The sequence below is a fragment of the Oryx dammah genome, unplaced genomic scaffold, assembly GCF_014754425.2.
Source record: "Oryx dammah isolate SB20612 unplaced genomic scaffold, SCBI_Odam_1.1 HiC_scaffold_2, whole genome shotgun sequence".
Lineage (NCBI taxonomy): Eukaryota > Metazoa > Chordata > Mammalia > Artiodactyla > Bovidae > Oryx > Oryx dammah.
This window is the reverse complement of record NW_024070186.1, coordinates 86,257,324-86,281,066: the sequence shown is the minus strand read 5'-3', so window position 1 is coordinate 86,281,066 and position 23,743 is coordinate 86,257,324. Positions and strand designations below refer to the sequence as shown.

Here is a 23,743-nt window from a genome sequence, read left to right as displayed (position 1 = left end):
CTTATTGGTGATCTTTGGTTACTTGGTTAAGGTGATATCTGCCACATTTCTTCATTGTGAAGATACTCTTTTTCCCCTATATACAATGAATAAGTAATCTTTGAGGAGATGGTTTGAGACTGTGTAAATAGTCTGTTTCAGAACAAATTTTACTAACAGCTTTAGCATCCATCGATGATTCTTGCCTGAATCAATTATTATGATGGTGGCTACAAAATAGTAATGTTCTCACTCAGTCATTCCTCTACATTCATAAGTTGACATTTAATGGTGAAAAGAGCTTTTACCTCCCTTTCTTCCTTCCTTTTTCTATTTATTTATCTATTTGCATACTTACTTATATATACATAAAAGTTTCCATAGAAGTTCACAGACTCATCTCATGTTCAGTAACTCTTTTGAAAAGGAAAGTGGGGCAGAGTGTAAGGGTTGTGCTTACCTTTGAAAAGAATGTATATATGTATACATATCATGAATTAACTCATTTTGATGCTCAAATTGCTTTAGACTTGGCAAGTAGACAACATCCCTTAGCTTTTAAATTTTGAATATTTTAAAAAAATGCTAAGAATAATTTTAGTGAATACAATAAAAATAAAATATTCATGACTTTGATATTTGTTGAATATATTCAAGCAGACTGTTTCTTAAAACCAAATTTTTGGCAAATAATTAACTGTAATAAGCTTTAAGACCTGTTATTTGAATAAATGATTCTTGAGTGAATTTTGCTTTCTGCCAGTGGAGACATGTGTTCAGTCCTTGGGTCAGGAAGATCCCCTGGCGAAGGAAATGGCAACTAACTCCGGTATTTCTGCCTGGGACTTCCTACGGACAAGCCTGGCAGGCTATATAGTCTATGGGAGTGCAAAAGAGTTGGACACAATTTAGTGACTAAACAACAATAAATGGTACTCTAAGGCCAACTACCACTTGTATAAAAATTGCATCCTAGTAATTTCATGCAAAGATGGGCTAGATAAAGGACAGAAATGGTATGGACCTAACAGAAGCAGAAGATATTAAGAAGAGGTGGCAAGAATACACAGAAGAACTGTACAAAAAAGATCTTCACAACCCAGATAATCATGATGGTGTGATCGCTAATCGAGAGCCAGACATCCTGGAATGTGAGTCAAGTGGGCCTTAGAAAGCATCACTACGAACAAAGCTAGTGGAGGTGATGGAATTCCAGTTGAGCTGTTTCAAATCCTGAAAGATGATGCTGTGAAAGTGCTGCACTCAATATGCCAGCAAATTTGGAAAACTCAGCAGTGGCCACAGGACTGGAAAAGGTCAGTTTTCATTCCAATTCCAAAGAAAGGCAATGCCAAAGAATGCTCAAACTACCGCACAATTGCACTCATCTCACATGCTAGTAAAGTAATGCTCAAAATTCTCCAAGCCAGGCTTCAGCAGTACGTGAACCGTGAACTCCCTGATGTTCAAGCTGGTTTTAGAAAAGGCAGAGGAACCAGAGATCAAATTGCCAACATCCGCTGGATCATGGAAAAAGCAAGAGAGTTCCAGAAAAACATCTATTTCTGCTTTACTGACTATGCCAAAGCCTTTGACTGTGTGGATCACAATAAACTGTGGAAAATTCTGAAAGAGATGGGAATACCAGACCACCTGACCTGCCTCTTGAGAAACCTATATGCAGGTCAGGAAGCAACAGTTAGAACTGGACATGGAACAACAGACTAGTTCCAAATAGGAAAAGGAGTACGTCAAGGCTGTATATTGTCACCCTGCTTATTTAACTTCTATGCAGACTACATCATGAGAAACCCTGGGCTGGAAGAAGCACAAGCTGGAATCAAGACTGTCAGGAGACATATCGATCACTTCAGATACGCAGATGACACCACCCTTATGGCAGAAAGTGAAGAGGAACTAAAAAGCCTCTTGATGAAAGTGAAAGAGGAGAGTGAAAAAGTTGGCTTAAAGCTCAACATTCAGAAAACGAAGATCATGGCATCCGGTCCCATCACTTCATGGGAAATAGATGGGGAAACAGTGGAAACAGTGTCAGACTTTATTTTTCTGGGCTCCAGAATCACTGCAGATGGTGATTGCAGCTAGGAAATTAAAAGACACTTACTCCTTGGAAGAAAAGTTATGACCAACCTAGATCGTATATTCAAAAGCAGAGACATTACTTTGCTGACTAAGGTCCATCTAGTCAAGGCTATGGTTTTTCCTGTGGTCATGTATGGATGTGAGAGTTGGACTGTGAAGAAGGCTGAGCGCCGAAGAATTGATGCTTTTGAACTGTGGTGTTGGAGAAGACTCTTGAGAGTCCCTTGGACTGCAAGGAGATCCAACCAGTCCATTCTGAAGATCGGCCCTGGGATTTCTTTGGAAGGAATGATGCTAACGCTAAAACTCCAGTACTTTGGCCACCTCATGCGAAGAGTTGACTCATTGGAAAAGACTCTGATGCTGGGAGGGATTGGGGGCAGGAGGAGAAGGGGACGACAGAGGATGAGATGGCTGGATGGCATCACTGACTCGATGGACATGAGTCTGAGTAAACTCCGGGAGTTGGTGATGGACAGGGAGGCCTGGCGTGCTGCGATTCATGGGGTCGCAGAGTCAGACACGACTGAGCAACTGAACTGAACTGAATCTTTAAAACAGATTAATCAGGATCAATATAGTTCTTCAGATTTTTTGAACTTTAAAATATTAATCCAGCAAGCAGTTGCTAAGTAAGGTGTTAGTTGCTCAGTTGTGTCCTAATCTTTGTGACCCCATGAACGGTAGTCCGCCAGGCTCCTCTGTCCGTGGGACTCTCCAGGCAAGAATACTGGAGTGGGTTGCCATTCCCTTCTCCAGGAAATAAGGCCATTACGTTTATGTGACAGTTACTGAATTCTAATGCTAGATATTCTTGCATATTTGACTTTTTGTATTTGGGTCTCAGATGCGATGCATAAAATTTTGTTAATCATAATCCTTGGTTCATGGTATACTCTCATCATTTTCCATGCATGGCCCATTTTCATTTGGTTAGTTAATTATTTTAAATAATTTATTATAATTAGTTATGGCTTCATAACTAATTAGATATTTTTGAAATTGTATACCTACAATCCTATCACTTAAAACAAAAGCTAGAACATACAATAACTCTATGACCTGGCAATTTCACTTCTAGGTATGTACCCAAGAGAAACCCTTGCTTATGTATAAGAGGTGACATGTAAAATAATATTCATAGCAGCACTGTTTACAATAGCAAAAACTTGGAAACAATCCAAATGCCTATCAGTGGAAGAAAATGTGAATAAACCAGTGCATTCACACAATGAACTATGATATTGCAGTCAAAATCAATGAGCTATAGTGACACACATTATAAACAAATCTTATCAGTGTAATATTAAGCAGAAAAAGCCCTCAAAGAATAAATACAGCTTAATATCATTTTTATAAAGTTAGAACACAAAAATGTTATGGATAGATTCAAGGAAACTATTTAAAAAGAGAAGCCATGGAATTATAAACAAGGAATTCAGAATATGGCTACCTGGGGTGAGGGAAAGCAAGAGGAAGGGATTGGGGAGTGGGCACATGGCTAGAGGGTGTCACGTTTATTAACTGACTGCTTTAAAGAACATAAGTGTAGGGAATTCCCCGGTGGCCCAGTGGTTGGGACTCCCGCTATCACTATCACTGCAAGGTGCCCAGGTTCAACCCCTGGTTCCTGCGAGTTGCTCCGTGTGGACCAAAAAAAAAAGTGTAAACCCAGTGGGGGACATATGAGGAAATTCCTATTTTCTAGAACTTTTACCACAATTTTAGCTCTAGAATTTCTTGATAAAGCTGACTTTCATGTAAATATATGTTAAAATCATGTGGCATTAATTTGGGATTATATCATATGCCAAGAAATGAAGTGCATACATTTGTAGAAATAGAAGGTTCTGAAACCCCAGTGACTAACACTGCCCCTTTCTTAAAAAGTATAACCCTTTATTAGGAAGATATGGGAAAGTTTGAACAAATAGTATTTTTTATATAAATGGAAGTTGGAAAGCACATTTTGCATTAAAATTCTCTTCCCCTTTTAATCACAAAATTTTTCTCAAGTTTGAAAATTCCTAAAAGTCATGTATGATTTTTAATAGAGCAACTAGTCTTTATGTAGTTAAATTAGATCCCTCTCTAGCAGAGTAGTGGTGATTCTGTTGCCTTTCCACGCCTCTAATCCCAGCCTCCTTGTTTGCCATAGCTACTGCCCAAGTTTAGGCCTGGATTTGCAAACTAGTAACACAAAGGGTACATTTATCCTATGGGCTTTTTTTTTCTTGGCTTGTGTATTATTTACATTGGCCTCCTTGGTGGCAAAGAGGTAAAGACTCCACCTGCAACGCTGAAGGCCCAGGTTCCATCCTTGGGTTGGAAGAGATCCCCCGCAGAACAAAATGGCAACCCACTCTGGTATTCTTTCCTGAGAAATCCCATGAACAGAGGACCCTTGCAGGCTATATAGTCCATGGGGTCACAAGAATAAGATATGACTTAGCCGACTAACAAACAACTTTCACACTTTAAAAAAAAATGTGGCCAATATTTTAAAAATTGGAAATTTTACTTAAAAGGCAGATTCCAGTTTTACTAGAAACTCAGAATATTTTCAAACATTCAACCATAGCTGAGACTTTCCTTCTTGGAGGAAGTATGGACAGTCCAGTTCAGTTTCAGCCGTTCTCCTACAACTGGCTCACTTCACTCACAGGCATTACCTGCTTGGCCTCTATAGGGACGCCCAAACTCTTCTCATATCCCTTCTCTCCAACATAGTACATACCCATTACTTCTCCACATTGTCAAAAAATAGCTTTCTAAGCAGGTTTGATCGAATCACTTCTTGATTTGCTCATTGTTCTCAGGATAAAATCCAAACTCAGAATGGCTTCATGATCTTGTCTGCCTGCTCACTCACACCATTCTGTCCCTCACCTCTTCCCAGCTCTGATTACTACTCAGAATCAGCTGTTTCCAAACCAAATTCCTCATGTCTGTGCTTCCCTCTTCCTTTCTCTAGGTTGTCATACTCATCCTAAAAAACTGCTCTGACATCAGTCCTCCAGGAAATCTTTCCCCAAAGCCTTTCCCTCCTGCTCTTCCTTTGTGACACCAAAGCAACCTGAGCTCTTCTGAGTTTGTGAGTTCTTTATTAAAATTGTTGAGGACCCCAAACACCACCAACAGATGTTAAACCTGGGTAGGCTGAAGTGAGGTTAACCGTTCTTGGATTAAGACCAGCGTTATTTTCGAGTCTAGACCTCTGACCGAGTTTGGCCCCAAGGGTGAAGTGTGACAGGCGTGTGTAAGGGTCCACTCCAGTAGGAACTCTGGAGACTACCGCAGCTTTACGTTTCAGGCCCCTACTGCCCAGGAGGTCCACTAGAGAAAGCTAGCAGCCAGGGTCTGAAGTTTGCGGCGAGCGCAGCTTCGGATTGGATAGGGCGGTGCATGCCGGTAGTGGCTGGGCCTTCGAAGTGCTTGTTGGGAATTGTAGTTCTCAGAGCCGGAAGTGGGGGGGGTGGCAGGGATAGAAACCGCGGCTGAGGCAGCAGTCAATGCTGCTGCCGTCACTCGGCCGTAGTGCATCACTCTGAGCCCACCCGCCGTGGGTGCCTCCTTGATTCCCGAGGGGCTCTGGGAGCCCTGAGGGGCGAAGCGACAGGGACGCCTCTCTTAAGAGGCGACGTCGCAGCCCCGGATGCGGCCAGAGGGCGCGGGAATGGAGCTTGGCGGCTGCGAGGAGGGCTTGCCGGAGGAGAGCAGGTGAGCTGGGGAAAGTCGCGCGCGGATGGATGCGCTGAAGCCGGGAGAGGCTTGGGAAGGCTCCCAGAGCACGAGGAGACGGACAGGAGGACTGCTGTTGTGGGCGACTTGTTTGGGAAGAAATTCTGAAACGAGAGACGGGGAGGTTAGATCGGGCGGATGAGGGAACGGGCTTAGGGAGAGAGAAGGAGGGAGGGTAGGCTATGTTGAGGGCGGGGGGCGGTGGAGGGCGTGAAGCAGTGGGTAAAATTCAGACCGAGGGCTGCTGCTGGGAGGAGGTGGACATTGAGAGGTGCTGTGGTGAGATTTCATAGAGTCTGTAGATAGCAGTAGGGGACAGGCTGGGTGCCCCGGCCGAAACTTGCGGTGACAGTGGTTCAGGCCAGTGTTAAGAAGGCTGAAGTAAGAATTTCTGGGAGCAAAGGTTAGGCATTGTGAGTGGCCTAGACAGAAGCTTAGGCAAAATGAGTGTGAGGAAGAAGGCGTGAAGGAGGGCCTGTGGGTGAAAGTGGGCGATTGTAAAGGCAGTGGAATGGGAGTGAGGGCTTGCTAATGAGACTAGCAATTGCGTGCGTGACCTTTGTCAATGCTGGATCCCTGTCAGACAGTGTCAGGACCTCCCTGTATTTAAACCTGTCACTCCTTACCCACATTGCAGCTGAGCGATTTCCCATTTATTTATATGAAACTGCTATCAAGTTCTTACCTTCTAGAAATTAGAAAACCTGAATGTTGGCTTGGACTCCAACTGTACTTCTGTGTAGGTATTGCTTCATTAATAACTCTGGTCTTAACCTCTTAAGAATCTGGAATGGACAGGATAGAGCAGGAATGTGGCTTAAGGAAGTCCTTCTTGACTTTTAAAAACATGCAGATGTAGTTAGAGTCTCCGGAGCAGCTAGAATCCAAAGACTGGAATATTTACCTCTGAAAAAATATCAACAGGGGAAAATTAATGAGATTTTGTACATGGGTGAAGACCTGGCTATTTTAAAGAGTGACTCCTCTTTTACGTGCCTGTGGCCTGCTGTACAAAGCCTAGGATGACAGGACTTGGGGTTACTGCATGAGATCTGTGAATGATGTGTTCAGTGAAACTGAAGAGCCTACTTCCCTTTTCCATGTTTCAGTTTCTGCTTATGTATATTTGGCTCTTTATTCTTCCTCCAGATGCTTCTTGTAAAAAGTCTTATATACTTTCTAAACAAATTTTAGGATTATTTTTATTTTCCTCTACCAGTTCATGTGGGAGAGGCTAGGTTGGAAATTCAGATTTCCTCCCAGCTGAGTTATTTATTTATTTAATGTATTTAACAAATACTTATTTACTACATGCCAGGCATTGCTTAAGAGCCTTACAAGTGTTATTAAATCCTCATAACAGCTGGGTGAGATAGGTACTATATTATCACCATTTGACAGGTGAGGAAGCTAAGACATAGACAGGATAAATAATTTGCCAAGGTCATACAGTAAATCCTTGGTGGAACTGGGATTCAGGCAGGCTCTACTTCTGATAGCTATGCTATACTACCTCTCACTGTGCTAATATGCTGGGACAAAGAAATGTATAAGGTAATAAATTTTATAGCATTCTTTGCCTGTCATTAACATTACTAAGGCTTCTCCTTTGCAGGTATCTTTTTCTATTATTCTTTCCATGCTTGCTTCTTTACCAATGAACTTTAGTCAAAACTTAATTTCAGCATTGGGATTATCCTCATGAAATCACTCTTAATGTTAACATAGCCTACTCTCTGTTGGTGACTAGTTAACTTAGAATAATTTATTTAATGGGACTTTGTGGCACCAATGGCCTCTTTAGTTCTGGGTAGTCAAATGTTAAGTAAAATACACGACTTGTGCCTGAGAATTGAGGCATTGTGGCTGGATCACTGCAAACTTAACCTTTCTTTGGCCAATAAAACACCCAATTCAGAAGACGTCTTCTTGATGAGATGGCATCATTTTTTTAAGTATATAAAAGATAAAATTATATTCTGAAAGCAGTTGATGGAGTGAAATGTGCATAAGTTTATAGCCAGGTAGAGCTGCATTTGAATTCTAGCTCTACTGCTTAACTTGACTTATCCAGCCTGAATGGGAAGAATGATGCCTTCCTGACTGGTGAGGATTCGGAAAAGATAATGTGAAAAAAGCTCCTCAGAAGGTGCTGATATGTACTGAATGCAGAAAATGTCTACTTCCTTCCCCTCCCCAGTTTTTTTGAAATAAGATGAGCATGTGTTCTTCCAGTTGCTGTTTGCAATGATATTATTGCTTGTGCTTCCTCCTTCCATGGTTTCTCTATCCAAATTGAACAAACGGGGACTGGCGTGTTGGCCCAGAATTTTTTTTTTTTAATATTTATTTATTTGACTGCATCCAATCTTAGTTGGGGCATATGGGATCTTTCATTGTGATGCACAGACTCTCTAGTTGTGGCACTTGGGCTCAGTAGTTGCAGTGCACAAGCTTAGTTGCTTGGTGGCATGTGGAATCTTCGTTCCCCGACCAGGAATAGAACTCAAGTCCACTGCGTTGCAAGGCGAATTCTTAACCACTGGACCACCAGGGAAGTCACTTGGCCCAGCTTTTAGCTTCATCCTTGGAGTGGAATGTCATAGATTCCCCTATTGCTTTCCATCTAGCTAGTAATCACTAGAAAAATGCTCTAGTGCTTAGGGATGATACTTCACTTTTCCTAGACTTTCCTAAATACCAATTGTTCGGAGGGTGTCTGGTGAAACTACTGAACCGTAATAGGAATGGTTCTTCTAGCATTGTTGTGTTACCCTCAGCTGACTTGGACTATGCCATCTTCTTCTGATCTTGGAATGCAACTACTTACAAAGTTTTCCTGGTTTAGTGATTCAGATAGTCAGAATTCAAGTAGTAAGATAGTTTTTAGTATCTCCAAACTGAGCTCATTTCATTGACTAAAACCTGTTCCTCTTCTGTCCTCTGTCTCAGTTAATAGGGTTTTCCATTCAGTCAGCCAAGCCAGAAACCTAAGTGAAATTTGGTACTTCCTTCTCCTTCATTTGCCATATCCAAGTAGTCCCTAGGTTCAGTGAGTTTTGTTTCTGATTTTTCTCCTGAAGCTTTTTCCCCTCCATTTCTAACTATATTGGCTTATATTGTTTTAGGAATGGCCAAATGTAGGTGCTTAAACAAAAATTTGTCCCTGTCTGTGTGCTGTTTTTTCTGATGTGTCGACTTCATTCTCAGCAGTTTTTTTCTGCAGGATAACCCTTGGCAACTTCAAGTTTAACAATTCATCCAAAAAAGGAAAACAGCAATGCCAATAGGTATAGCAAAAGTGAACATTTTTGGACTGACTTATGTTACTGTTTTTTTGGTTTTTTTTAATGTTACTGTTCTTGTAATCAGGGTATGAAATATGTTGCTCCATGAGGCCTAAGTTATCTGCCCAACCTTGGATCCTGGCATACCTTTCGTGGTACTTCATGGACCGGGTCAAGTGCCAGAGGGGTGATTTCCCTGTGAAAAATCAGTATTTTGATCCCAAAAGAAAGAGGCATGAATTCTGGGTAGATGTAAACAAAATAAAGGCCTTTATTATTTCTCATTGTGGATTCTACCAGTAGCCTCCTGACTAAGCTCCCAGTCTGAACCCAGTCCCTCAATTCCAGATGGCCTCCACATTGCTACCAACATAATTTTTCCAGAAGCAAAGTTATTATAGTATTTTGCTCAGAAATGTTAAGTGATTCCTCACTGAAAATAGAAAGTCAAAACTTTTTCTGGTATTCAATATGAAGTTTCCAGTTACAAAACTATGACACTCACTCGCTCTTACATCTCCTTCCTCCCCGTTCTGACTCCTGCTCCTCTGCATTCCCTGCATTACCTCCTCTGCCTGGAGAGCTCTTAGTCGTCCTTTAAATAATGCTCCTTTAGAAGGCATCATTGACCTGACCTTTTCTGTCTCTCTTATTACAGTACTTCTCACTCTATAGCATTTTTCTTTTTAAAGGAGTGCCCATTTCCCCCATTGCACTCTGAATACCCTGAGAGCTGAGGACTGTTCTTCTTTATCATAAGCCTGGTGCCTAGCACATTGCCTGGCATATAATTGGTACTCATTGAATATTTGCACAAGGAATGAAAACAGTAACAATTCGGTCATGCTTCTTATGGTCGGGCAGGTGTTATTGGTACTGTTGCTATTGAAAGGGCCTCGTTTTTTTCCCCCTTCCTCTTTATTCATTTTTCACATTTTCATGTTAATTTTTGTTTTCTATTTCTTCTCTTTCTTTCCATTTTTCCTTTGACCATGCTCTGAAAGTTTATATAGCAGTGATGGTAAAGCAAGTGGATCACATGATTTGGGGGCAATCCATACTGCTAGTCCTATTATTTGTACACCTCTGCCCCACAGAAACATAACTCTGAAGCTTTGGGGGAAAATTCTATTGTCAGAACCCAGGAGCAGGAGGTGTATCAGCTGACAGCACGGACCATAAGCTGAAGCTTTTCTCAGTATCTACCATCCCCACAGCTGTTTTTGCTTTTTATAGCTACTTTATCACTTCTTCCATAAATGGAGTTTTTCTGTTTTTTATTTTGTTTTGTAATCTTTCCTCCATAAACAACCTACCTTGGTGTTTATAGACCAGCTCTGTCCAACATGAGAGCCACTGAGGTGATTTATGTCTGCTGCTGCTAAGTCGCTTCAGTCGTGTCTGACTCTGTGCGACCCCATAGACGGCAGCCCGCCAGGCTCCCCCATCCCTGAGATTCTCCAGGCAAGAACACTGGAGTGGGTTGCCATTTCCTTCTCCAGTGCATGAAAGTGAAAAGTGAAAGTGAAGTCGCTCAGTTGTGTCTGACTCTTCGCAACCCCATGGACTGCAGCCTACCAGGCTCCTCCATCCATGGGATTTTCCAGGCAAGAGTACTGGAGTGGGGTGCCATTGCCTTCTCCGATTTATGTCTAAATTAGTTAAAATTAAATAAAAATTTAAAATTTTGGTTTTTTAGTTGCACTGCACAGACTTCAAGTGCTTAATGGCCACAGTGGCTAGTGGCTGCCATACTGGTCAGTATAGATAGAGAACATTTTCAGCATCATAGAAAGTTCAGTTGAACAACGCTGCTGTGGATTTAAATCTGCGTTTTTTCAGGAATGAACTGCAGCATGCTTACATGTTTTTAGTTCCTCTGAATCAGGCTCACTTGTAGTATAACCTACAGTTGATTAGGAGGAGAGAAAATTTTTATCATAAGATACTTTTGAGAAGAAAGCACTAAGAGTCATAATGCCATTCCTCTTCACCACCTTCACCTCTTCAATCACTTCAAGATTATTTTATTTTTGCCTCCTAACCTCCTAGAGAGTCCTTTGAGAGTTTTAAATTTTCCGAGGGTTCCCCCCTCGTTTGTTCTACGTTTGTTATTTGTTCAATGTTTTATTGTTTTCTAGCCAAAGAATATAGTTATACTACATCTACTTTTGAGAATCTGTTGATTTTTTTGTGTGTGCGTTAGTACAAGGCCAGTTTCTGTGACTGTTCTGTATGTCCTTTAAAAAGTGTTTCTTAGGATGTAGTTTTCCAGATGTAATAGAACAACTTTATTAATCATAGATTATTCAGCTCTTCTAATCATTTTTTACTCTTAGTTTTCATGATCTCCCATTACCGTTGTTTTTTTCTTTTCTGTTTCCATTTTTCTTTTTCTTTTCTGCAGTTTTTGTTTTTTGTATGTGTTGTTTTGCTTGATATGTTTTGAGGCCATGTTATTAGATACATAAGAACTAATGAGAGCAGTATCTTTGTTATTCCTTCTTTGTCTTTTTAAATATTCTTGCCTTGAATTCAACCTAGATATTAATATAGTTTCCTCCTACTTTTTTGTCTGATTGGCTGTTTTATTTGAAATGGTTTATTCCATTGATACTTATTTTTATCTCATCTCGAATTTTAATTCTGTCATTTTTTTAAAACTGATTTTTATAATGTTCTCCTGCTGTTTTCTTTCCTTAGCATTTTTGAAATAGTTTAGTTTTAGTGCTCATGCTCAGTCGTGTTTACTCTTTGCAACCCCATGAACTGTAGCCCACCAGGCTCCTCTGTCCGTGGAATTTTTCAGGCAAGAATACTAGAGTAGAGTGCCATTTCCTACTCCAGGGGATCTTCTTGATCCACGGGTCAAGAGAGACGAAAGAGAGACTCTTTCGAGTTGGCAGGTGGATTCTTTACCCCTAATGCCACCTTGGAAGCACCAGTTTTTGTTCTAATGATGGTTATCTTTTACTTTAAAACTCCCTAAAACTGAGGTGACTGAGGCAGTATCTTTCCTCCTTTGCCTTTGCTATTGGAATGCTGGTGTATGCACTGGTGTATCTTACTTGTGAAGCACTCTTCTACTCAGACAGTCTAAGATGTAACTGTAGGGTAATGAGTTCGGCTTTCTTATGTGTCTCACCAAATGAACTCTGTTGTCTTTCACTCTATTCAGTAAGCAGATTTGAGTCTCTTGTATACAAGATCATCCAATATTGAGGAAGTTTTTCTGGCTATCCTGCTTCAGTGAGAGCACCATGAACATAACAGGGCATTGGAATCTGTGCTAAGAAGAGATTTGGCTCTGGTTTAAAGGCAGTTAAGATATTCTCTGGACATTGACCACTGTAACTAGTCCTAATTATGTTACAAACTGTCCAATCCCAGAATTTTCTCTGAAGCAGAATGGGTAAGAAAGCTTTGTATTAGGTATCCCTTCTGATTAAAAAAATTGGATTTATGAGATTTATGCTAAGACAGCTTATCATGGCAAATAGATGGAGGAGCAATGGAAACAGTGAGAGACTTTATTTTTGGGGGGCCTCCAAAATCACTGCAGATGGTGACTGCAGCCATGAAATTAAAAGATGCTTATTCCTTGGAAGGAAAGCTATGACAAACCTAGATAGCATATTAAAAAGCAGAGACATTACTTTGCCAACAAAGGTCCATCTAGTCAAAGCTATGGTTTTTTCCAGTAGTCACATATTAATGTGAGAGTTGGACTATAAAGAAAGCTGAGTGCCGAAGAATTGATGCTTTTGAACTGTGGTGTTAGAGAAGACTCTTGAGAGTCCCTTGGACTGCAAGGAGATCCAACCAGTCCATCCTAAAGAAAATCAGTCCTGAATATTCATTGGGAGGACTGATGCTGAAGCTGAAACTCCAGTACTTTGGCCACCTGATGCAAAGAGCTGACTCATTGGAAAAGAGCCTGATGCTGGGAAAGGTTGAAGGCAGGAGGAGAAGGGGACAACAGAGGATGAGATGGTTGGATGGCATCACCGACTCAATGGACAAGAGTTTGAGCAAACTCCGGGAGATAGTGAAGGACAGAGAAGCCTGGCATGCTTCAGTCCATGGGGGTCGCAAAAAGTTGGACAATACTTAGCAGCTGAACATTAACATTAGATTTATGCAATGAAAGTTCAAAGGAAAAGCAAAGTAATACTACTGTTATCTGCTCGATGGTGGTACTTTCTGTAGATTATCCTTTGTTAATCAGCTGTTCTATCTGTTTTACAGATAAGGGAACTGAAACTTAAGGACTTTAGTGACTTGCACAGCTGGTTTATGCGGAGCTAGGATTCACATTCAGGCTGGCCTGACCATGAAGCTTATTCTCTTTCCACTGAAGACATTTTCTCTCTGTGTATTAAAATAGAAAATAGAAAATAAATAGAAAAAACATGGTCCTTTTCCTTAAGGAAATCAACCATATACCAGTAAATAATTTTTTTAAGAATTAATATTAGGAGGAATGATACAGTAACAGCATATATTGTGGAGTTTCTAACAAAAAATTTGCAACAGGTCAGATTATTTAGAACTTCTTGGGAAAAGATTGAACTAGAGCTGAATCTTAATCCCTAATTGGGACAAGAGGAGAATCATTCCAGGTGGAAAGGTCTCCATGAATAAAGTCGTGGGAGTAGGCATGAGGTTAGTATGTTTGCAATAGGGTGTGGTAGAGACTGTCTTCAAATTGAGAAGTACTGAGCAGGATGGAGAATTTTTGAACTAAGGAGTTTGCATATCATTGGTGGTTAGGTTTCTGACATAAGGGATTTTCCTTCCTTTTATTAAATCTACTCATTGTTAAAATTAAAGAAATTTGATGTCATTAAAATGTAGTATGATTAATAAAGCATTTGTTGAGTAGGTATAAAGTTACACAGCTTGCGTTCTATACATTAGAATTCCTAGACATTGAGCTTCCCTCCTAGACTTTGAGATTCTGCTATCAGCCACTAAAGGGATGGGACTACCAGTGGTTAGGTTCTCCTAAGTGCCTTAGAGCTGAGAGCTGTATAATAAAGTCAGTTGTCTTTTTTCTATAAGCATATTATTTATTTAAAAAGCATCATATAAATATTTAACTATATACTCTACAAGTTAAATACTACATAATTAAAAACAGAAAATATAGAGCCAGATAAGAAGAAAGGTAACTGCAAATTAAACATTGTAATTTCTTGCTACCTCAGTGTTATGGAGAAGGAAATGGCAACCCACTCCAGTGTTCTTGCCTGGAGAATCCCAGGGACAGCGGAGCCTGGTGGGCTGCCATCTTTGGGGTCACACAGAGTCGGATGCGACTGAAGCGACTTAGCAGCAGCAGCAGTGTTACAATACTTATTTCCCTCATTATGTTTTTCCTTGTTTTAAGAATGAATCCATTGCTTCTTTCCAGGAAATGCTTTCTGGCATTAAAAGTCCTAGGTGCTTGCCTGACCACAGTCTGTCAGCATAAGTCACCTTTGGTACTTACGTATTCAAAAAATCCTTTATGGTCCTTTCCAGCTTCTTGTTTGCAAACTTGGTACATGTTACGGACCTTTCATTAATTGCTAGCCTGACAGAAGGTGGAAATAGCTCCTCTCTTCTCTACGTTCCCCTTATGTAACCAAAAGTAAACACTATTAACATATCACTATTTCTCTCAGTATATGTATGTTGAGATCACAAATATAATTTTACATTCTGCTTTTTATACTTTTACATACTTTCATTAGCTTTGGAAACTCTTCCTAATAAAATGTTTTACTGGTTTCATGGTGTTCCACACATGGATGTCACATACCTCTCCTCGAATTTCAGGGATCAGATCATTATCTGACTTGGGATAGCCTGACCTTCAACCCTGGTCTCAAGTAGATACCACATTCCAATCCAGACAACTCGCATGCTGTAGATGGGGTATGCTAATAAGTTGAAGCTGTTTCTTTTTACCACTAAAAAGAGCACTGAATGTAGAAGATATACCAATATATATTTCTTGCATTGATTCTCATTTTACAGTTGCACGGTACTCACTATTTACTATTGATTTCACTTATTGTTAGTGATTAGTTTTATATTGATATATGGTATAACACTTCTTTAAAAAATAGCATTTACTTATAACTTTACTGTTTTAACCTGAGTGTCACTTTTAATTGGATTTGGCATGCTTAAGACTAAGTTGGCATTTAGGCAAACTGTTTTTCTTGGGTATCCTTATTTGAGTTGCTTAAGTGATTCCTGTTCCTTTTCAAAGAATGTAGTCAAAATCCTCTGAAAAGAAAATAGATAGAACTTTATTCTGCAATTGGCTTTGCTGTTTGTTGATAAAAATAATTCAAGTAGAGATGGATTATACTGTCCCTTGCCACTTGGGCCTAGTTCTTCCTTGACAAAGGGTGAGATGCTTAGAAAGACTTGCTTTTAATTTATGGTGATTAAAGAAGAGCACTTTGTGGGACTTTCCTGGTGGTCCAATGGTTAAGAATCCCTCTTGCAATGCAGGAGACTCGGGAAACTAAGATCCCTCATGCCTTGGGGCAACTAAGCCCTGCACACTGCAACAAAGACCCGATGCAGCCAAATAAATAAATATTAAAAAAAAAAGAAGAAGAAGAGCAGTCTGTATACTTACAGAAGTGGCTCCTTACAAAGGACTGCTTTGAGCCTAATCTAGTCCTTGCTTGTGCCCAGATGAGGTGACATGTGACTGCAGGATACCATTCAAATAATTATTACCAGACAGGTTTAGTTTAGGAAAGACTGACCTCAGTTGCTAACAATCTGGGTCAATGATGAGGAGGAATATTTTACTTCCTTTGGTGATCTATTGACATCTAAGATTCAAATATGAATGGATTAATCCAACCACTATGTATGGGCTTCAGTTGAATTTAGTATTTTAACTCTCTGAAAATGGAAACAATATTATTAGGAAAAAGGATCCTAAAAAAGGCAAAGACACTGAAGAGACTGATTATATAAATTAAAAATGTTTTTTAAAGTTTACTTTTACCTCTACATGAGCATGTACCAAATATAGATGATTTGGTACATCTTAGAGTAAGAGCCCCATTCTTCTATAGCTTTGGTATCTCAGGGACAATTCATGTTAGGAAAGAAAAGTTCTTTTGTTCATGCAGAAATTGTTAATAAATCTGAATGCTCAAGGGTTCTAGAGTTTCAGTGCTCTTTGTAAAATTTTGGGATCAAAGCCCTAGGATTTAGGGTACTTAGTGTCTACATGCAGGATTTATGATGATGTTCTTTGATGGTTAAACTAGTAAGATCAATATAGAATGAGTCAGAACACAGATATGCAGAGTCACTTGAGGAACCAGACTGGCTCTCAGGCCTGCATAACTTGATTGTAACCTATTGGAATTGTGTCAGTCAGAACAGGCCAGATTAACCCTGAGGAAGCATAGGGGATGGAGAATCACTGAAGCAAAAGTTGGCAGTCAGTTGGCCTCTGTGATGGCAGTTTCTTACAGTACAACAATAAATGGCCTTTTAATGACCACCTCAGTCCTGTGTGCATCTTGGTTACCTTGAAATATCTTTCAGGACTGGTTTAGAAATAGAACAGGGGAATGGTCAACAGGTACGTGAGAAAGGGCTCCACAAGACCAGTCATGAGGGAAATGCAAATCAAAACCAGAGTGTCATCTCACACCTGTTAGAAGGGCTAGCATTTAAAAGTCAAGAGACAACAAGTGTTGGTGAGGATGTGGAGACAAAGAGACCCTAGGGGGTTGTTGGTGGGATTGTAGACTGGGGCAACCACTTTGAAAAACAGTATGGAAATCCCTCAGGATATTAAAGGTAGAATTGGCATATGATCCAGCAGGTCTCCTTCTGAGTATATATATATACTCAGATATATATATAGAGAGAGATATATATATATCCCAAGGAAACAAAATCACTATTTCTTAAAGATATCTGCATCCCCATTTTCATTGCAGTATTATTTAAAATAGCCAAGACATGGAAGCAACCTAAGTGTCCACTAATAGATGAATTGATAAAGAAAATGCCACACACAGACACACACACAGGAATATTATTCAGCCATAAAGAAGGAAATCTAGCCATTTTTAACAGCATGAATAGTGGGCATTTTGCTAAGTGAAATAAATCAGACAGAGAATGGCAAATAAGTATTATCTCACTTATATGTGAAATCCCCAAAACCCGTAGAAACAGAGAACAGATTGATTACCAGAGGCAAGGGATGAGGGAGTGGGAGAAATGAGTGAAATGGTCCAAAGATACAAAGTTATAAGTCAATTTTAGGGGCATAATATAGACCATAGTGACTATAGTTAACAGTTCTGTATTGTGGTAATATATTTGAAAGTTGCTAAAAGAGTAGATCTTAAATGTTCTCATCACAAGGAACAAAAGTTATAACTGTGTGAGGCGATAGATGTTCACTGAACTTATTGTGGTAATCATTTCACAGTATATACATATATCAAATCATTATGTTGTATGCCTTAAACTAATATAATGTTATATGTCAGTTATATCTTAGTAAAACTCGGTGGGGGGAGAAATAGAACAGGGGAGCCTGGTGACTCAAATGTTTAATGACATAAGGTTAAAAAAACCTGGTGTCTCCCCATTTGAATAAATTCTTGATCTCAAGGGCTCTAAAGTAGATCAGAGTGAGAGCCATCTGGCTTTTCCTTTTTAGATAATACTCCTGTACCAGACCTAGCTTCATTCATTTTATTTTATTTGTCTGCCATTACTCTATTCATCCACTTTTCAAAATGGCTTAGAAAGTGTGCACAATGTAGGAGAGGTTAGTTTTGAACACTGATGGAGTTAGAAAGGATTTCAATTCAGAACCCTCCTACCCTTGTAGCTATTTAAATGATGCTAAACTGGTTACGGTAAAAGTCCCTTGAAGAAACTATAACCATCCCCAGGACTGTCCTTGAAGAGGAAAAAGCAGCGTTCTAACAAGATATGAAAAAGCTAGGCAGAGTGTACAGCATAGCAGTCGGGGGCCCAAGAGGAGGAGTTTGATACCTCATCTCCTCATTTTTCCTTATCCATCTGATTCTGTGCATCCAGTTCTTTTTATTCAATTGCAGCTGGTTTTGAATTTTTATTGGGTAGGAAGCTATATTGAGAAAATGCTGGGAATTTGGGAGGAACCTTGAATATCATCTAGGGCAGCAATTTTTAGACTTTTCCACTGAAGTGCTTCAGATGATCCAGGAGAATAAGCCAATAGTCGATTGACTTGGGGACGTGTCCTAAGTGGCTTAGTGCTAGCTTAGGACATTTTTGCCTCAATTTTAGCTTAAAAAATCATGGGCAAAAATCATGGGCAATTTTTATTCTTATCTATAATATTTGTGTACAGATATATATACTTAGTACTGGAAATACAGTTTAATAAAAAGTTGTTTTTTGACTTTTTTGTTCAGCCAAAGGTTTCTGGTTTTCAGCAAATGCCCTTCATCTCTTTATGTAGTCCTCACATAATGTCATTGCCCAGAAATGGATCTTTACCAACTGAGCCACTGGGGAAGCCCAGAAATGGATCTTAATGGCTCACAAGCCAAGAAACACAGGGTTCTGGGCTACTTGTGTGAGGATAAAATGATAGTAGATGAAGATCACCTTACAAAGAACAATATGCCATGTAAATATGAGGGCTTTTTAAAACATTGTAAAATCTTAGTGTTCTTTATAGCTTTAGTCCTCTCAGAATTGGGTCTTACACCCAAGTGAAAAATTAATAGAGGAGAGAATGTTAGGATGTGGGACAGGAGGCTTCTTGTCTTAGACTTTCTTTGACATGGTATGGTCAAGTACAACAAAGAAACTAACCATTGGTATAATTGATGGCCTTGCAGGAGGGAGCACTGGCAGTTGCTGGGTAATTTGAAGACTACTGTGGAGGGTTTAGTGTCAGCCAACAGCCCCAACGTCTGGTCCAAGTATGGTGGCCTGGAGCGGCTTTGCAGAGACATGCAGGGCATCCTCTATCATGGGCTCATCCATGACCAGGTATGTATACTGCTTCTTTTCTCTTTTTGCCAGATTGGCCAGATCACTTGTTGGAAAGAAACATTTGCATTAAATTGTTGGCAGAGAGAAGATGAAAGCAGCTGCGCGTGTGAGCCCTTTAGAGCAGGACTGTCATATGATGATAATGAGGAGGAGGAGGACAATGTTGTGATGAATCATTAAGGTTTTCCCCTTAAGAGTATCCTAGGATATATCTGAGAAATATTTACAAGATATTGTCATTTTTAGACTATCCTTTGAACATCATTTGGTAGATAACTGGTTGATGCTTATGAATGATAGTTTTTAGTTATAGCTTACATTTTTTTCTGTATAAACTTTGTTGATGTTGAGCTTCTTTTCCTTATATCCTCAAACACTCTAATAAGCTTTGAGTATTAAAAATTAGTTAAATCTCAGTGGTTTCTGCTTCAGTTCTCAATAGCAGTTACTCCATTTGTAGTGTTTTAAGTAAGGTTTGGTTCTGGGTAGAACTGTCAAGTGGGTCATTGGATCTGACCTTCCACTTTTAAAAAATCAAACCTCTTATATATGTGCATAATTTGTGTTCCCAGACACTCATGCTCTTCCTTAGTCAGGGCCTAGTTTTCTTTCCTGAAACTTTTTTCTGAGCTTGGCTTGTCTTTCTTTTTTAATCAGAGGTTATTCTCAACTAGCAGTCACACTGGGAAAAATGAATTGGTATTAAGATATTCATAGTTGATAGGATTTAATGTGCTACCTTCCCTTCCAAAATAGTGTGTATTACCTCTAAACAAACTCTTTAAACAAGTTTTCTTGTTGAGTTTTTTCAGAATTCACTGGAAAAGTTGGCTTAGGTTAGATTCTCTTTATTCAGAGTAAGTTCTGAAAGTGAGGCCCTCTTTCTAAAGAATTTTGAAGATCTGAGGACAATTTTTATCCTTTAAAGAACTGAATTCTTCTCAGTGGTCATCATTATTAAAATCTCACTCAAGGAGTTTGGATGCGACATTGTATAGGAGACAGACATCTTCAGAATCAGACAGAACCTGGATTGACATTGCTCAGATCCTTGGGGAAAAAATGACAGTAGTAATAATTATGGAGCTCTGAGTCAGACTGCTCTTATTTTAATCTCGGTTTCACCACTGTGTGGTACTGAGTAAGTTACATGACTATTAGTACTTCTGTTTCCTCATTTGTAAAATGAGGTGGTTACACTGGTATGTATCTCATAGGGTTGTTGTGAGGATTAAATGAGATAATACCTGAAAAAGCTTTAGCAAGTGTAATAAGTTGTCTGTCAGTCTTAACTATTAGGTGATGTTATCTTTTTTGAGCTTTTTCTCCTCTGTCGAAATAATGATAATATTATTTATGTCATAATGTTTGATAAAAAGATTAAATGAAACGGCATACAAATTGCCCTAACACAGTTCATGGTACATAGGAAGTAATTAATAAATGTTCCTTTCATTTTTTGTAAGTTTCAAGTTACATGTTCTCCTGTGAAAAAAAATATGAACATCGGAATTTATAGAACAAATAATTTAACCCACCACAATCTTGCTTCTGCCCTTACCACTCTTGTTCTTGCTACTGAAGTTTAAGTAAGTTCGTGTTACCAAATCCAGTGCACATCTTCCCTCTGAACACTGTCTTGTGTTCTTCACTGTTGAACATCATCAGACCTTGACTCATGTTGCATTATTATCTTCAGTCTCATAGAGACCTCCTTCTACCCCTACGACCACTCTTTCTTAGTTTCTTTCCCTGGAATTTCTTCCTCTCAGATTTTCAGTTCAGTTCAGTTGCTCAGTCGTGTCCAACTTTTTGCGACCCCATGGACTGCAGCATGCCAGGTTTCCCTGTCCATCATCAACTCCCAGAGCTTAGTCAAACTCATGTCCATCGAGTCAGTGATGCCATCCAACCATCTCATTCTCTGTGGTCCCCTTCTCCCACCTTCAATCTTTCCTAGCATCAGGGTCTTTTTCAGTGAGTCAGTTCTTTGCATCAGGTGGTCTAAGTATTGGAGTTTCAGCTTCAGCATCAGTCCTTCCAGTGAATATTTAGGACTCATTTCCTTTAGGATTGACTGGTTGGATCTCCTTACAGTCCAAGAGACTCAAGAGTCTTCTCTAACACCACAGTTCAAAAGCATCAATTCTTTGGCACTCAGCTTTCTTTTTAGTCTCTCACATCCATACATGACTACTGGGAAAAGCATAGCTTTGACTAGATGGACCTTTGTTCGCAAAGTAATGTCTCTGCTTTTTAATATGCTGTCTAGGTTTGTCACAACTTTCCTTCCAAGGAGCAAGCATCTTTTAATTTCATGGCTGCAGTCACCATCTTCAGTGATTTTGGAGCCCCCCAAAATAAAAGTCTGTCACTGTTTCCATTGTTTTCCCATGTTTTTTGCCATGAACTGATGGGACTGGATGCCATGATCTTAGTTTTCTGAATGTTGAGTTTTCGGCCAACTTTATCACTCTCGTCTTTCACTTTCATCAGGAGGCTTTTTAGTTGTTTGCTTTCTGCCATAAGGGTGGTGTTATCTGCATATCTGAGGTTACTGATATTTCTCCCAGCAATCCTGATTCCAGCTTTGCTTCATCCACCCCAGCATTTCGCATGATGTACTCTGCATAGAAGTTAAATAAGCAGGGTGACAATATACAGCCTTGATATACTCCTTTCCCGATTTGGAACCAGTCTGTTGTTCCATGTCCAGTTCTGTTACTTCTTGACCTGCATACAGATTTCTCAGGAGGCAGGTCAGGAGGTCTGGTATTCCCCTCTCTTTCAGAATTTTCCACAGTTTATTGTGATCCACACAGTCAAAGGCTTTGGCATAGTTAATAAAGTGGAAGTAGATGTTTTTCTGGAACTCTCTTGCTTTTTCGATGATCCATTGGATTTTGGCAATCTGATCCCTGGTTCCTCTGCCTTTTCTGAATCCAGCTTGAACATCTGGAAGTTCACGGTTCACGTACTGTGAAGCCTGGCTTGGAGAATTTTGAGCATTACTTTAGTTTTTAATAGAGTCCAGTCCTATGTCCTTATCTCCTCGTACTTTGTACATTTTCCTGAAACAGTCTCATTCACTTGCATTGTTTTAACTATCACCTGTACACTAACAATCCCCAGCTCAGACCTCTCTGCTGAATTTTAGATCTGCAAGACTACCTATCTTCTGTACATTATCATCTGGCTGGCTGTCCTACAGGCCGAGCACAGCATGACCCAAAACAAACTTATCTTCTCTCATAAGATTGCCTTTCCTCCTGATGTTTAAAATACTAGTCTGTGGCATTGCCAGCTCCTTAGTCTCCCAAAGCCAGAGTTGGGAACTGTACCAAAAGGTTTTATAAAAACCCAATACAGACTAAGGACCTACCAGATTAGAGGCACCATCATTTAGTGGTTCACGTACTTGCATCTTGATAGTAAAAAAGTTCTTTTAAAGTTCTTTTCTTGGCTCTGTTACTAATTTTACATCATCATCTGGAGTAGTCATTTTACTGTAATCACAAGACAGTTTTACCATCTGTGCCAGAAAGAGAAAATGTGTCATGATGAAATAGTGAAGTGAAATTCCTGAGTGAAAGATGCTTGGTAAATGCAACACAATATTATTGTTATGAATAAGTAATAAGATCTGTGAAGGCACTTGGTCATCAGAATGAACACTATTAAAGTATATGGTCACCTACAAAATAGCAATAGTGTTAGTCGGTGGAAGCAGAGCAAACCGGACAAATCCATCATCCACATACATTTAGCAACTACAGGCTCAAGTGAGAAGAATTAAATACAAAAGATCCATACCACCTTCACCGCTGCTCTTATTCTGCCTTGTAAAGATCTAAAAATTAAAGTCTGTGTCAAGGACTTGTTTTTTCCCTCTCATTTCCTCTCTAAAGATTAAGGCTTTCAAAGGCTTCTAGCTGCTGTGTCATCAGGAAGCTATTCTGGGTGTTGTGCCCTTGGAGGGGGAGGGGATACAATGATTCATGCTGGGCATATCTCTTTTGTGCTTTTCTAGGGATGTGTTATGGAATGTGAACTGTGTTTTTTTTTAATCACTCAGGGCCTTAGGAAGCTATAACATCATAACCCTATTCTTAAAGGAATCTCATTTTCCTTGACATCCTGCATCTGGACTACCTTTTAGTCTTTCCACAAGGCACGGTGTATTTGATAACCCCTTTTCTGCTGCTTGGAAATGTGGAGATGCTTAACCCCCGAGATTTCTGAGCTGACTATAAGTACAAAGATCCCCCCTTTTCTACCACTAAGAAGAAACCTGTGGTTGGCATATAGATGTTCCAATTTAAAAATAACAATAATAACAAAAAAGACCTCTTGAGTATGTGTATGTATATATTTGGCTGTACTCTGCGGCATGTGGAATCTTAGTTCTCTGACCAGGGATCAAACACGTGCCCCCTGCTTTGGGATCATGGAGTATTAACCATTGGACCACCAGGGAAGTCCCTGTTTATTTCTTTTCTGAATATGTAAATAGCATGTGTGTTTTTATTTCAAAATTATCAAAGCATTTAGAAGAAAGTAAGTTATTACCCTGTAGATAAGGGCAGTCCTGA

General features: G+C 39.7%; 1 protein-coding gene across 4 annotated transcripts in view; it reads left to right on the top strand.

Annotated features, from left to right (window-relative positions):
* Positions 1-23,743, top strand: part of RUBCN (rubicon autophagy regulator) — a 63,512-nt gene that overhangs the window by 5,618 nt on the left and 34,151 nt on the right. For 3 of the 4 annotated variants that reach the window (XM_040249463.1, XM_040249455.1, XM_040249447.1), the window contains exons 1-2: positions 5,559-5,802; positions 18,995-19,148. In XM_040249463.1, coding sequence (XP_040105397.1) covers positions 5,738-5,802; positions 18,995-19,148 — 219 coding nt within the window. In that variant the 5' untranslated portion in view covers positions 5,559-5,737. Of the gene's footprint in view, positions 1-5,558; positions 5,803-18,994; positions 19,149-23,743 lie in introns of those variants that run through there. The other variant, XM_040249471.1, reaches the window with a different exon arrangement.